This window comes from Salmo salar, chromosome 12 (genome assembly GCF_965601325.2).
Source record: "Salmo salar chromosome 12, fSalSal1, whole genome shotgun sequence".
Lineage (NCBI taxonomy): Eukaryota > Metazoa > Chordata > Actinopteri > Salmoniformes > Salmonidae > Salmo > Salmo salar.
This window is the reverse complement of record NC_138302.1, coordinates 51,418,201-51,434,741: the sequence shown is the minus strand read 5'-3', so window position 1 is coordinate 51,434,741 and position 16,541 is coordinate 51,418,201. Positions and strand designations below refer to the sequence as shown.

At 44.6% G+C, this 16,541-nt stretch overlaps 1 protein-coding gene across 1 annotated transcript in view; it reads right to left on the bottom strand.

Moving 5' to 3' along the window:
* The window catches only part of chchd6b (coiled-coil-helix-coiled-coil-helix domain containing 6b), a 53,985-nt gene extending 37,565 nt beyond the window's left edge, over positions 1 to 16,420 (bottom strand). Inside the window, exons 1-4 of the mRNA XM_014132082.3 lie at positions 16,151 to 16,420; positions 14,983 to 15,079; positions 14,709 to 14,760; positions 13,711 to 13,885 (exon numbers count right to left, since the gene is read on the bottom strand). Coding sequence (XP_013987557.1) covers positions 13,711 to 13,885; positions 14,709 to 14,760; positions 14,983 to 15,079; positions 16,151 to 16,234 — 408 coding nt within the window. The 5' untranslated portion in view covers positions 16,235 to 16,420. The remainder of the gene's footprint in view (positions 1 to 13,710; positions 13,886 to 14,708; positions 14,761 to 14,982; positions 15,080 to 16,150) is intronic.
* Positions 16,421 to 16,541: the final 121 nt, after the last annotated feature.

Below are 16,541 nucleotides of genomic sequence, written 5' to 3'. Positions count from 1 at the left end.
CATTGTCATCCACGTTTAATACGACCGACTGCTCCTGCGCCGTCACCGCACCCGATAGTGAAGCAGAACATTTCTCTCTCGGACCAGCGCTGACAAAGCCGGTCCAACTTGTCAACTAATGTCCGGGCTCTTCATTCGTTGGGTCAGGTCAGACCAGTCCCCGACTGGAACAATAAAAAGCACCGTCCTGGGAGTCCTATAGAAGAAGCAATTGGAAAACACTGAATAGCACTCCACCACTGGACCCAGGATCATAGAAGTAAATGAAGTAGAATAGCAGGATGGACTTATACTGGACCCAGGGTCATAGAAGTAAATGAAGTAGAATAGCAGGATGGACTTATACTGGACCCAGGGTCATAGAAGTAAATGAAGTAGAATGGCAGAGTAGGCTAATATAATATGGCCACGGCCCATAAAAAGTCCCATTGAGCTAAATGAGGTGAGCTCACAGAGGCGTGCGGTGTGAAGCGGTTACAGCCCATACCATCTGTTACTATTTGAACCTCCCCTCTCTTTAGAACACTCAGAGTCTTGGTCCCAACTGGCACCATATTCCCTATATAGTGCACAGAGCTCTGGTCAAAAGTAGTGCATTATATGGGGAATAGTGTGCCATTTGGGATGCGGCCAGAGTGTTAGTGGGTTAAGGGGTTAGCTGAGACACGCACATAGACCAACTTAAGGGTTTGAATTTACACTCCATCAAGCTCCACAAATGGTCTGTAAATTGTCTGATGGCCATTCAGCAAATCAATTATTTTGTCCCTTGGTTACCCGAGCCCAGGGTTCCCCTAGGGACAAGAAGTCAACTCAAACCTTACATCTTACCGTGCAAGTTCTACCACTTCTTCTCAACATATGCTCAAAGACAAATGCTCCCAAGCATAATCATTGTTGAGTTACATACACAAATGAGTGTGTGTGTGTGTGTGTGTGTGTGTGTGTGTGTGTGTGTGTGTGTGTGTGGCGGGTGCATTGTTTCCTAAAATCATTTTGACCAAACACACACAGACCTCATTATAGTTCAACTCAGGCTAACCGTCTGGGCACAACACAGCCACACCCGTGTCCATCAGATAGGCTAGATGTGGTGTTTTTCCATTGGGCTAGAGTGGCTGTTCACAGCCTGCTGCCACCCCTGGTAGATAACACAACCCCACCCCCTGCCAAACCGAGGGAGTTTCAACCGTAATCTAAGCGTGGCACAAACCGTTGCCAACCTGGTGCATCTGGTGACCTAAGAGGCAGTACCATAGCAAACAGATATGCTAGTTAGCTCGAATTCAATATCCCAAATCTAATGGGAACTGAGAGAATGGGAGTGTGTTGGTGTGTGTGTGTGTGTGTGTGTGTGTGTGTGTGTGTGTGTGTGTGTGTGTGTGTGTGTGTGTGTGTGTGTGTGTGTGTGTGTGTGAGACACTGAGCGGACGAGACCTTTGGGTCTCACAAACACACACCGACTCGCATGGAGAAAAGCGCTTCCTAGGAAATCAATTATGCAAATGAGGAATTATGCAAATAGAACATTTGAATAAAATCTGTGTGTTTGGGGAGGAGGGTTTTGGCGTCGTTTGGTAGTCTGTGTTGGTGTCCAAACTGGAGAGATAGGAGAGATATACAGATACAGAGAGAGGAGATCTATACAGAGAGAAAGTGAGAGAGAGGAGATATATACAGAGAGAGAAAGAGAGAGAAAGAGAGAGAGATGAGATATATACAGATACAGAGAGAAAGAGAGAGAGAGGGGAAGAGATGAACAGAGAAAGTGACAGCGGTAGAGATAAAAGGAGAAAAGAGAGCAAGGGGAAGGAAAGAGATACAATACAATCCCAGTAATACCGGGTAAACTGGTTGTGCCAGTTTGTGTGCATGTTTTGCCCTGTTATTTTCAGAAGTTAATCAAATGTAAATGTTGAAGAATAGGTCAAATTCAGGTTATGGGAATGTCTAAGGGCTGAAAGTAAAATGTGTATAAAAGAGGTTTCTGGGTTTAAATTGTTTGAGTGGTTACCCCCATCTGAAAGTAACAGGTGCGAGCTCCAGGTACACACAGATACAGTAAGCCAAAAATAAATCTTACTTACACAAACATCTGCAGTAAACCCTTTTCTCAGTCTTCTCCTTTTCAGCCTCAAACACACTCATACACCTTCTCTAAATGGACCAGGCACTGTCCTGATCTGTGCTCCCACGCACGCACGCACGCACGCACGCACGCACGCACGCGCACAGAGTGGAATTACAGGCGTAAATTAGTTAGTCTATCTGTATGCTCATTAAATGTGTGTACTCCTCACATAGCTCAGGGATGCTAAATGAATTAGCACTTTATCAGCCTGCTTATTCTAAGTACAGACTGGTGGAATAATATGGAGAGCGAGAGAGGGAGAGAGGTGTATAAACTCCAGCACACAGCCATGCAATCTCCATAGACAAACATTGGCAGTAGAATGATCTTACTGAAGAGCTCAGTGACTTTCAACGTCGCACCGTCATAGGATGCCACCTTTCCAACAAGTCAGTTCATCAAATGTCTGCCCTGCTAGAGTTGCCCCGGTCAACTAAGTGCTGTTATTGTGAAGTGGAAATGTCTAGGAGCAACAACGGCTCAGCCGCGAAGTGGTAGCCCACACAAGCTCAGAACGGGACTGCCGAGTGCTGAAGCCCGTGGCATGTAAAAATCTACTGTCCTCGGTGGCAACCTCACTACAGAGTTCCAAACTGCCCCTGGAAGCAACATCAGCACAATAACTGTTCGTCGGGAGCTTCATGAAATGGGTTTCCGTGGCTGAGCAGCCGCACACAAGCCTAAGATCACCATGTGCAGTGCCAATCATCGGCTGGAGTGATGTAAAGCTTGCCGCCATTGGACTCTGGAGCAGTGGAAATGCTTTCTCTCGAGTGATGAATCACGCTTCACCATCTGGCACAAATCGGGGTTTGGCTGATGCCAGGAGAACGCTACCTGCCCGTATGCATATTGCCAACTGTAAAGTTTGATGGAGAAGGAATAATGATCTGGGGCTGTTTTCATTGGTTTGGGCTAGGCCCCTTAGTTCCAGTGAAGAGAGATCTTAACACTACAGCATACAATGACATTCTAGACAATTCTGTGCTTCCAACTTTGTGGCAAAGGTTTGGGAAAGGCCCTTTCCTGTTTCAACATGACAATGCCCCCGTGCACAAAGCGAGATCCATACAGAAATGGTTTGTCGATATCGGTGTGGAAGAACTTGACTGGCCTGCACAGAGCCCTGACCTCAACCTCATCAAACACCTTTGGGATTGGAACACAGACTGCAAGCCAGACATAATCGCCCAACATCAGTGCCCGACCTCACTAATGCTCATGACTGAATGGAAGCAAATCCCCGCAGCAATGTTGCAACATCTAGTGGAAAGCCTTCCCAGAAGAGTGGAGGCTGTTATAGCAGCAAAGGGGGGGACCAACTCCATATTAATACCCATGATTTTGGAATGAGACGAGCAGGTGTCCACATACTTTTGGTTACGTTGTGTATATCAGAATCCAGTTTTGACCCAATTGGGACCTAATACTGCTGTATTAAGAGTTGGCCAACCCTTCTCCTGGTGTGCAGGATTTTGTTCCATCCCTGCTCTGAATCAGCAATCAAGTTCCTGATGAGTAGAATCAAGTGCATTTACAACAGGGCTGGAACAAAAGCAGGCACTGTCATGAACAGGAGCAAATACACTGAACCCCATTTTGATTTGGACAATTCAAAAACCTTGTCGTCATCACACACTCTGTCCCCATGAACACTATAACCATTATCTCAGAACCTAAATCCACTGGAACACACAGGGGTTGACAATCAAACGAGACCATTCAAAACGCTCCTCTTCCCACTGCCTCATTACATCTGGCAATCATTTTGATCTGAGCTCACATTATTCCGATCCACACCTACTCACTTGCCCTTTGCGCCGCCAGGATTACAGCCAGACGTCCCGCTTGCGAGCCACGGCGGGGATAAAAATCTCCTCAGCCCGTGCGGTCGACTCGTCAGCAATTGCCTGAGGCTGGCATCGGTAGGGAAGGTGGGGGGGGGGGGGGGGGGGAGAGCTGAGAGAATGGCGCTTAACGGCTTTAACATGCACAAAAGATGTCAAGTCTGGTGATTACATAGACTGATAAGGGCCGGGTGGATCTGGAGCCTAACGTTGCTTTTCTCTTCTCTTCTCCTCGCAGTGTAGGTTCCCCTTGGAGAGGAGAGCTTACAGGGGGGGGTTTGACGGTGTGTATGTGTGTGTGAGTGTGTGGGTCAGGAACTCAAATCATGGGACTGCACCCAATAGGTTAATCACCCAATTCCAAATCAAACCCTAGCCCCAGACCTGTAAAGGATTTCACAGGTAATAGGTCAACACACCGAGCTCTCTCTCCTCCACTCTCCTTTTTTTTTACAACATCTCTCTCTCTCTTTCAGTCTCTCCCATTCCCACTGACGAGCTGCTTTTCTATTCCGCTCAAGCACGAGCCGTTGCTTGCTAGCGGTATTCCAAAGACGCAGCTAACGGCCGACGACCATGGCCGCGGGAAGTAGGGCTGCTGAGGGTGCTGCAGCACCCCCTGAATTAAAAAAAAAATATTTTTTTTTTTTTTACTAAACTCAGCAATAAAAAGAAACGTCCTCACTGTCAACTGCATTTATTTTCAGCAAACTTAACCTGTGTAAATATTTGTATGAACATAAGATTCAACAACTGAGACATAAACTGAACAAGTTCCACAGACATGTGACTAACAGAAATTGAATAATGTGTCCCTGAACAAAGGGGGGGTGGACGTCAAAATCAAAAGTAACAGTCAATATCTGGTGTGGCCATCAGCTGCATTAAGTACTGTGGTGCATCTCCTCCTCATGGACTGCACCAGATTTGCCGGTTCTTGCTGTGAGATGTCACCCCAGTCATCCACCAAGGCACCTGCAAGTTCCCGGATATTTCTGGGGGGAATGGCCCTAGCCCTCCCCCTCCGATCCAACAGGTCCCATATGTGCTCAATGGGATTGAGATCTGGGCCCGTCGCAGAACACTGACATTTTTGTCTTGCAGGAAATCACGCACAGAACGAGCAGTATGGCTGGTGGCATTGTCATGCTGGAGGGTCATGTCAGGATGAGCCTGCAGGAAGGGTACCACATGAGGGAGGAGGATGTCTTCCCTGTAACGCACAGCGTTGAGATTGCCTGCAATGACAACAAGCTCAGTCCGATGATGCTGTGACACACCGCCCCAGACCATGACGGACCCTCCCCCTCCAAATCGATCCCGCTCCAGAGTACAGGCCTCGGTGTAACGCTCATTCGTTTGACAATAAACACAAATCCGACTATCACCCCTGGTGAGACAAATCCGCGACTTGTCAGTGAAGAGCACTTTTTGTCATTCCCGTCTGGTCCAGCGACGGTGGGTTTGTGCTCATAGGTGACGTTGTTGCCGGTGATGTCTGGTGAGGACCTGCCTTACAACAGGCCTACAAGCCCTCAGTCCAACCTCTCTCAGCCTATTGCGGACAGTCTGAGCACCGATGGAGGGATAGTGCGTTCCTGGTGTAACTCGGGCAGTTGTTGTTGCCATCCTGTACCTGTCTCACAGGTGTGATGTTCGGATGTACCGATCTTGTGCAGGTGTTGTTACACGTGGTCTGCTACTGCGAGGTCAATCCGCTGGCCGTCCTGTCTCGCCGTCTTAGGCGTCTCATAGTATGGACATTGCAATTTATTGCTCTGACCACATCTGCAGTCCTCATGCCTCCTTGCAGCATGCCTAAGGCACGTTCACGCAGATGAGCAGGGACCCTGGGCATCTTTCCTTTGGTGTTTTTCAGAGTCAGTAGAAAGGCCTCTTTAGTGTCCTAAGTTTTCATAACTGTGACCTTAATTGCCTACTGTCTGTAAGCTGTTAGTGTCTTAACGACCGTTCCACAGGTGCATGTTCATTAATTGTTTATGGTTCATTGAACAAGCATGGGAAACGGTGTTTAAACCCTTTACAAGGAAGATCTGTGAAATTTGGATTTTTATGAATTATTTCTGAAAGAGGGTCCTGAAAAAGGGACGTTTCTTTTTTTGCTGAGTTTATTTTCTACATTGTAGAATAATAGTGAAGACATCAAAACTATGAAATAACACGTATGGAATCATGTAGTTAAAAAAAAGTTTAACAAATGAAAATATATTTTTATTTAAAATTCTTCAAAGTAGCCACCCTATGCCTTGATGACAGCTTTGCACTCTTGGCATTCTCTCAACCAGCTTCATGAGGGAATCACCTGGAATGCATTTCAATTAACAGGTGTGCCTTGTTAAAAGTTAATTTGTGGAATTTCTTTCCTTCTTAATGCGTGTGAGCCAATCAGTTGTGTTGTGACAAGAAACGACAAGGTCAGTCAATCCAGAAAATGTCAAGAACTTTGAAAGTTTCTTCAAGTGCAGTTGCAAAAACCATCAAGCGCTATGATGAAACTGGCTCTCATGAGGACCTCCACAGGAAAGGAAGACCCAGAATTACTGGGATAAGTTCATTAGAGTTAACAGCCTCAGAAATTGCTGCCCAAATAAATGCCTCAGAGTTCATATAACAGACACATCTCTACATCAACTGTTCAGAGGAGACTGCGTGAATCAGGCTTTCATGGTCGAATTGCTGCACTACTACTACTAAAGGACACTAATAATAATAATAACAATAATAATAATAATAATAAGAGATTTGCTTGGGCCAAGAAACACAAGGAATGGACATTAGACCGGTGGAAATCTGGTCTGATGAGGCCAAATTTGAGATTTTTGGTTTCAACCACCGTGTGGGAACTCCTTCAAGACTGTTGGAAAAGCATTCCAGGTGAAGCTGGTTGAGAGAATGCCACGAGTTTGCAAAGCTGTCATCAAGGCAAAGGGTGGCTACTTTGAAGAATCTCAAATATAAAATACATTTTGATTTGTTTAACACTTTTTTGGTTACTACATGATTCCATATGTGTTATTTCATAGTTTTTATGTTTCACTATTATTGTACAATGTAGAAAATAGTGGCTGTAATGGGGATGGAAAGATGTAGACTGGAGTGAGGACGTAGTCATAACCGGTCCGTTCCCCAGCCTGCAGCAGCAGGGTGTCTGTGTTAACATGCAGAGCGTGAGCTGCTGATAGATGCCAGCTAGGATGTGTGTCCGTGTGTGTTTTTCCCAGCCTTGACTTTAATGAATGTTGGGCCTTTCATCATCGTTCTTTTGGACAGTGTCAGAAGCACTGCAGTGGCTCATCTTTCCCAGTCCTTTTCGCGCGCGCGCGCACACACACACACACACACACACACACACACACACACACACACACACACACACACACACACACACACACACACACACACACACACACACACACACACACACACACACACACACACACACACACACACAGGAGAGAGGTGGGGGGAATAAAAAATTAAGTCTGGTTAGAGTACAGCACATGTTGCTGTGCTGGGCACGGATCAATTCTGGTTCATATCCTAGATATGGGAAATAAGCTCTACTACTGCCATCTAGTGGTGAAGATAGGAACGTTTCTGCTTTTTATGAGTCTGAACATCGGAAGACTTGCTTAAAAAAGGTAGACGTTGCCACGAGCAGCACCGCAGATATTGAGATTAGCGAGATGCAAGACTTCGCTCTCACACAGATGCTGGCCTTCTAGGCAGAGTTGCAAAGAAAAAGCCATATCTCTGTCCAGTGTCTGTGTTCTTTTGACCATTTTAATATTTTATTTTTTATTGGCCAGTCTGAGATATGGCTTTGTCATTGCAACTCTGCCTAGAAGGCCAGCATCCCGGAGTCGCCTCTTCACTGTTGACGTTGAGACTGGAGTTTTGCGGGTACTATTTAATGAAGCTGCCAATTAAGGACTTGTGAGGCGTCTGTTTCTCAAACTAGACACTCAATCGTACTTGTCCTCTTGCTCAGTTGTGCACCGGGGCCTCCGACTCCTCTTTCTCTTCTGGTTAGAGCCAGTTTGCGCTGTTCTGTGAAGGGAGTAGTACACAGCGTTGCACGAGATCTTCAGTTTCTTGGCAATTTCTCCCATGGAATAGCCTTCGTTTCTCAGAACAAGAATAGACTGACGAGTTTCAGAAGAAAGTTATTTGCTTCTAGTCATTTTGAGCCTGTAATCGAACCCACAAATGCTGATGCTCCAGATACTTAACTAGTCTAAAGGCCAGTTTTATTGCTTCTTTAATCAGAACAACAGTTTTCAGCTGTGCTAACATAATTGCAAAAGGGTTTTCTAATGATCAATTAGCCTTTTAAAATTATTAACTTGGATTAGCTAACACAACATGCCATTGGAACACAGGAGTGACAGTTGCTGATAATGGGTCTCTGTTCGCCTATGTAGATATATATATATATATTTTTTTTTTATTTAAATCTGCCGTTTCAAGCTACAATAATCATTTACAACATTAACAAAGTCTACACTGTATTTCTGATACATTTTATGTTATTTTAATGGGCAAAAAAGTTGCTTTTCTTTCAAAAACAAGGACATTTCTAAGTGACCCAAAACCTTTGAACGGTAGTGAATACTTTCATATGGATTCTGGATGGTTGTGTACAGGAATGATGTGACTTGCACCTCCAAACACACACACACACAGAGAGAGAGAGAGAGAGAGAGAGAGAGAGAGAGATAAACAGACAGAGACAAACATACAGACACCTATAACACAGTTATAGAAAACCTGTCAGCACCAACTAGCTTTTCAAACACTTCATGACTCCAAACTCAATCAACATGTCTTTGAAGCAGATGGTTATTCCTGTATGTGTGAGCTCGGAATGTATTCCCCCATTCTGGGGGTGTGTGTGTAGTGCCTGCTAAAGAAGAAGAGTATATTTGCAGAGAGGGGTGATGGGAATGAAAGCAGGTGCTAATGAAAGAAAAGAGCGGTGGAGGAAACAAAGTTTTATGCTAATGTGCTTTGTCGTCTATTCTAAAAGTGCACTCCTGAGGTTAGTATAGTTAAAATGACGGGAGACCTGCTATGCCTCCTCTTCCCCTCAGTCTCTTCCTTTCTCTCCCTCTCAGAAGTGCACTCCAGAAGTTAGTCTAGTTACAACGAAAGGAGACCTGCATTCGAATATAGGAGGATGTTGCTAGTGTAGAATCATACACTAAGGCGATCAGATGAGACTGAAACTTTGAGATACAAAACACGGAATACAACTTTATTGTCCATATGTTCGAACGGACAATGGAAATATGTCCTCTGCTCGGTTCTCAACCTCCCCAGAAAGATCAAATCCAACATACAGTTGGAGGTGGGCACAGGGTCAAACTGTGCCCCTGGATGGAGAGCAACTTGTGGCAAGAGAGCAATGAGCAGAGGCATACAGTAAAAACGGATATGGAATATAGATCTCTCCCTCTCTTTCTCACACACTCTCGCCCTCACACACACAAACACACTCCCTCTCACCCACCCTCTCTCTCGCTCTCTCAACCTCACACACACACACACACACACTCCACACACAATCCAAACCAACAACTTGTAAACACAGCGCAGTTGCGATAGGTGAGGTAAAGGTCAGAGAAGGATCGGATGTAACACTGTTCCGAAATACTCCACGGAGCAAGAGGCACACTGTCAAAATCACTCCCAATTTAGTCCTGTGTGTGTGTGTGTGTGTGTGTGGTGTGTGTGTGTGTGTGTGTGTGTGTGTGTGTGTGTGTGAGAGGAAGCAGGCATGTGAGAATACAGAGAGACAACGAGAGAGGAGAGAGGGACAGCAAAACAGGAGGAGGAACAGCAGTTATGTCAACACTACTATCTCCAGGGCATGATCTCTCTCACCACTGATCAAACTCTGAACACAGCAGTGGCTAAAACAACACCTGGCGTGTCAAACTAAGCATGCACATACAGACTCACACACACACACACACACACCGAAATACCGCAGTTGTGATCTGTCTGACAGTGGGTTCACACCTGTCAAAAGAGCCCAATGGTCAAAAGAAACTTGCTAAAAGTGATTTTCTATTCTATCACGTCAGTGGTTGAAAACAATGCAATGGTTGGTGTTTATCCTCTCCAAACGCACATGGACAAACGGTACCAATTTGTCATTAAAACAACAACATTTCAAAAACAAGGCAATCACGGAGACTCAGGTGACTCATTATAATAGAACATCATTAAGCTTGGTGGCCAAAGCAATGAAAACCCAACCAGATAAATGCATTTCAATATTCATTAAAGCCAACTCTGTTTAAAAAAAAAGCAACTGGGAGAGTGGGGAGTAAAACAGACGACCAGAGTGAGTCAGTGCACTCGAACTGTAGTGTACGCTGCAATTAGCTGCTTCTTAAGACTTCACTGAGCAATCAAACCCGCGTGCGTTTGTGCACGTGCTTGCATGAAGGCACGCACAAATATCAATTTCCTTCACCTTCATACAATAGTGTTTTATCAGTAATGTGCTTAGTTGGGGTGGAAAATGAATGTCAACTAAGTAGGACTAGTTTACCAGATGAGCTAAATGCGAGCCTACCAGATGAGCTAAATGCCTTCAACGCTCACTTTGAGACAAGCAACACTGAACCATGCATGAGAGCACCAGCTGTTCCAGACAACTGTAGGATCATGCTCTCCATAGCCGATGTGAGTAAGACCTTTAAACAGGTTAACATTCACAAGGCCGCAGGGCCAGACGGACCAGCTGGCAGTGTCTTTTCAACCTCTCCCTGAACCAGTCTGTAAAACCTACTATGTTCAAGTTCCTCGGTTTCCACATCACTAACGATCTATCATTGTCCACACACACCAACGTGAAGAGTGCACGACAATGCCCCTTTTCCCTCAGGAGGCTGAAAGGATTTGGCACGGGCCATCAGATACTCAAAAAGTTACAGTTGCACCACTGACAGCATCTTGACTGGCTGCATCACCGCTTGGTATGGCAACTGCTTGGCATCCGACCACAAGGCGCTACAGAGGTTAGTGCGTATGGCCCAGTACATCACTAGGGCTGAGCTCCCTGCTATAGAAGACCAGAGGAAGGTCCTAAAAATTGTCAAAAGACTCCAGCCACCCGCCCATAGACTGTTCTTTCTGCTACCACCAGAAAATGGTAACGAAGTCTGGAACCAACAGGACAGCTTCTACCCCCAACCCATAAGACTTCTAAATAGTTAGTTTGCAAAAAGTATGGGTAGCTATTTTGTTCAAACTTTTTTGCTACTGTTTATTATCTATCCTGTTGCCTAGTCACTTTATTCCTAGTGATATGTACCCATCTACCTCAATTACCTCGTACCCCCGGCACATCGACTCGGTACTGGAACTCTGTGTATATAGCAAAGTTATCGTTACTCCTTGTGTATTTATTATTACATGTAATTAATTTTATTATTTCTCAATTTTCTTTCTCTCTACATTGTTTGGAAGGGCCGTAAGTAAGCACTTCACTGTAAGTCTAGACCTGTTGTTTACAAAGCATTTGAAGAATAACATTTAATTGGAGTCTATTGTGGTCAAGGTACAGTAGCTCACAAAGGCCACGCCGTTTCATTTTCTAACCAGCAGAGGGCACTGTACACTAACAGAAAATGTTTATCTCAAAGAGGGCTATTGCTCATCAAATACCAGCCTAAAACTGGCTCTTTTTGACCTCGCTTTGCTAATACTCAATACTCATGATGTATTTGTGCCATTTCCCTTGATATGAAAGGTGACATACTCAGGTATTAGACACCATTATAGCATTTCTAGTACAGCAAAGGGCAATAACTCCGATATTACTATGGTCCTCACACATATTATTATTATTATTAGGACATACTGATGACATTTCTATGATAACTGAGTGCTAACTATGTGGAACTGAGTTAGGGAAGAGCTTTAGTTCAATACCAAATAGACCCCGAAGTCCTACACCAGGGGTGTCAAACTCATTTCATGGAGGGCCAAGTGACAGCAGGTTTTTTTTTTCATTTTCTTTCAATTAAGACCTAGACAACCAGGTGAGGGGAGTTCCTGACTAATTTGTGAACTTACTTCATCAATCAAGTACAAGGGAGGAGCGAAAACCCGCAGAAACTCGGCACTCCATGGAATGTGTTTGACACGTGCTCTACTGTAGAGGTCTTCACGGGTTCAAAAAGTTGGACCTGTTCCGAAATGGACCTGGGGCTTTCCCACCCAGACCCGATATACATAAATACTTTTTCTAAATATAGAGACCCATTCTCAACGGACCCGAGGACAACTAGACCCGTTCCATATAGACCCGGTCTGATTCGATACGATTGAGGGAAGCAGCAGAAAAGTCATTTTATAAGCTACTTTATTAACAGGAGCTGATAAAGCACAAGAGGGAGAGAGATGCCGCTCTAGCGGGCTGGAGGGAACGAGAGACAGCAACCAACCGAGCGCCCGCTCCCGTAGACTAATAGCTGCCATAGCTAGGCTATTTATCATCAAATATGATTACGTATGACCTGTCTTGAATGCATCAAACCAGGAGAAGCTAGATAAGTTAGCTAACATTAGCTAGCTAAGCTAACTGAGGCTGCAGTGCTTTCTTAAGCTAGTTACAAATAACAACTCCACTCAGAATATTAAGTAGCAGCCTGGCTACTTGTTGGCTCTTGGTCGTTGTAGCCTATCCCTCTCCTTTAACTTTTAATTCCGTCATTTTAATTCCATCATCCATTGATCAGATAGTCGTCTCTCCTTCCAGTTCTCTGCTGCCAATGACTGGAACGAACTACAAAAATCTCTGAAACTGGAAACACTTATCTCCCTCACTAGCTTTAAGCACCAGCTATCAGAGCAGCTCCCAGATCACTGCACCTGTACATAGCCCATCTATAATTTAGCCCAAACTACTACCTCTTCCCCTACTGTATTTATTTATTTTGCTCCTTTGCACCATATTATTTATATTTTATCTTTGAACTTTCTTCAAACTACAAATCTACCATTCCAGTGTTTTTCTTGCTATACTTTATTTACTTTGCCACCATGGCATTTTTTTGCCTTTACCTCCCTTATCTCACATCATTTGCTCACATTGTATATAGTCTTTTTTTTCCTACTGCATCATTGATTGTATGTTGTTTTACTCCATGTGTAACTCTGTGTTTTTGTATGTTGTCGAACTGCTTTGCTTTATCTTGGCCAGGTCGCAATTGTAAATGAGAACTTGTTCTCAACTTGCCGCTTTGATGAGTCATGATTGGCCAACAACAAGATACACGCGTCACTCTTGTAAAAAGCAAGAGCAGCAGCATAAATTATAAACTTTCTATCTCTCGCTCAGCAGTCGCATACAGGCCCTTCCGGACAAATCAGTTAAAATTACACATACACGAGACCCGTGACATTATTTGGAATTGTGTATCCGGACTCGCTCGGGTCCCGGATCGAGTCTCGGGTATTCGGGTACAGGTGGATCCGTGAAGACCTCTACCATACACTATACGCACTTGTGGAGATCTAAGAGAAATGGATTTGTATAATATTATGAAATGTCCACCTAGCCTATCAAAGGGCAAGGTGGAGCTATTACCATTTTGCTTATACCAATCAAATCCTCTTAGACCTCGACAAGTGCATTGACTTCCATTTGGGATTGGGCCCTAGAGGGCAGCAGAGAGGAGCCCACTGACTCACCAGTTGTTTGGCCTTCATCAGCTCCTCGTGGGTCTTGCCCTTCTCTCGGAGCACGGCAGGGTTCAGGCCGTCGTGGGCCTCTCCTTTCCTCCCTGCTGTGGCTGCTGCTGCTTCTCTTTCCCTCTGGGCCAGTCGAAACAGTTGCTCCTGCACTTGGGCCTGCTCCCTCTCAAACCTACACACGGGACATACGATGAACATGAGACACACACTCAACCTGTAATGTAGGGGTGGCCAACCCTCTGCGTGGGGAGATACTGTGTATGCAGGCTTTCGCTCCAGCCCAGCTCTAATACACCTGGCAACTAATCGGCGGCTCATCGGGATCTTGATTAGCTGAATCAGGCAGGATAGTGTATGGCTGGAGCAAAAACCTGCATACCTAAATCAGCCACCCCTGGTTGGCCACCCTTGCTATAGGAAAACACATGGACTGCAGTTTCATCTAGGCCTTGGCAACAGGCCCATGGCGTCACAAAGGTGCCTCATGAGAAGTCGAACTATACTGAGACGCTAGTTAGCCTAGCATATAGCATGACACAGACATGAGCCGTTAGCATTCCAACCACATAGTGAGCCATGCTGTTGACATGGCCTACTGCCCCCCTGCTGGCGGTAAATAAGATCAACATGCGGTGTCGATAGCTCCCTTAGTCTACGAATTACATGTCTGGCTAGTGTCTAGTCCCATACACGATATCGCTTGAAAGGTCGTACGATCAACCTAAGGATATCACAGAGTAAATTCGATTAGTCATCCCCCGGGGTGCCACAGGAATGGTCCTCCAGGAATCGATTGAGTGACACTGCACTAAGGTGTCAAATCCTAACTTTAGATAAGACTACACATGCAACAGTCGTATTGATTTATGCAAAGGTTTGAGTAACATACATTGTTGTAATCAGGTGTGTTACTAGACTGGAAGAAAATCCTCCACACCCAAGGAATGGAGTTGGTTCTCAGGTGTAAAGTGTATACTAGTGGCAGTTGAACTCACTTTCTCCGCAGCTCCTCCTGTGCCTCAGCAGCAGTGGGGCCAGGTCTTGGACCTGCAATACATTTAATAATTGTCTTTATAAAACGGTCCATCATATCCATGATAATCACTTTCGTAAGACAGTCAGCTAACATCACAATCTAACTATTACTGTCGTCCATGATAAAATCTCCAAAACTGTTACAAGCATTTATTTCCCTGGGACCAAATGGCCTACGTTAACTCCAAAGTCTCCAGTTGAGTTGAGCATTTAGGTTGTTGCGCTCTTCCATACCTGGTGCAGGTTTGTGGCTGCCAGGCTGGGGTGGCGGTGGATTGACGCCGTCTGTCCCCTGCGAATCTCGCATCCGCTGGAGAAGCTCCCCTGAGAGCTGTGAATTGCGTAATAATAGGTTACATTGTGCAAAACCGGTCAGACGGACATTCAAAGCAATGGGTGCTTACAGAAAGACCTTAGTGTCAAATAATATACACTACTAGCCAAATTATTGTTTCAAAGTTTTACACTTTCCAGTGTATGTATTGGATTGTAAATACTCCTGAACAGTATATAGGCCACTAACTATTGTAACAGTACTATTGTTAGACTGCACGCACGTCGACTAACCCTTACCCTAACTAATGTATAGCAATGAGTAGACAAAACCTTATGTAATACGACTGTATTAGAGATAATTACTCAGTAATAAGAGCACCATAAGTGTGACCCAATTCATTGAAACAGGTTGATTTGGGCACACGTATTATAGAATGTAAGAAGATAGAGTCAAAGTGGGGTTGACAATAACTTGCTGCCCTAGACCAAATCAAATTTGTTTTTCATAACTTTATGTAGGGCAACTTCCCAAAAAATTGCCAATATATAATTATAAATTACAGTTGTAACATCATCATATCGCGACAGTCTCTCGTTACAATGCATCCAAACGTATCGGCCTACATTGACTGTCCAGCTGCACAATCTATTTGCGCAAAGCTACACCTGCATTATTATAAGCCATAGCCTAAAATATTTGCAATATAAATTGTGTTTGTCAAAAATATGTGGTCCATTGTTATTGTAGCAGCCTAGAACGAGTCCATTACGGTTAAATATTATCTGTAGCCTACATATAGCCGCTACAGTGTACCTTCCAAGTTCAGACAACGACGCATAGCGGTCTGGGGGGGGAACCGTGACCGAATTCATTTGAGGACACCGGAATACATTACATTAGAATGCTGGTCTGTTACTTGCATTTGCTTCAAAATACACAACCATTTCCGTTCTATACTGCCTGCTATATTTACTAGAGCTACGGTAATGCAACCAAAAGTCACGGATCCACTAAATATAGCCTATTAGATCTATGTTGCATTTCATTTCTCTGTCGCCATGTCAAATTATTTGAACTTGGCAATGACAGTCGCCGTTTTCTAATCAGTCGCTTAACGTTACTTACCTTAACTCCATGAATTACTGTGACCTTCTCTTCTTCATCCAGGCCGAATGACACTTTTCTCCTCGTACTTTCACTGCCTCCCATGGTCAATGGTCGGCTTGTATTAACTAACCTGTATTTAAAAAAAAACGCTGCCCTACACTAGGATATTTTACAAGTCTACGACAATGTGAAAGCAACAGTAGCCGCCACAGCGCGTCGCGGTCAAAATACTCCCAAGAAAAGGTCACTTTCCAGGATGGCCAGTAATCTCAACGCGTATAGGTTGAGAACATAATCGGACTCCAATTACATTTTATCTTGTATCATAGGCGACCATAAGGGAGCTGGGAACTGTAGTTCTGTAGTCATCCCCTGTCAACCCAAAAATCAAGTTATCCAAACGTCGTGT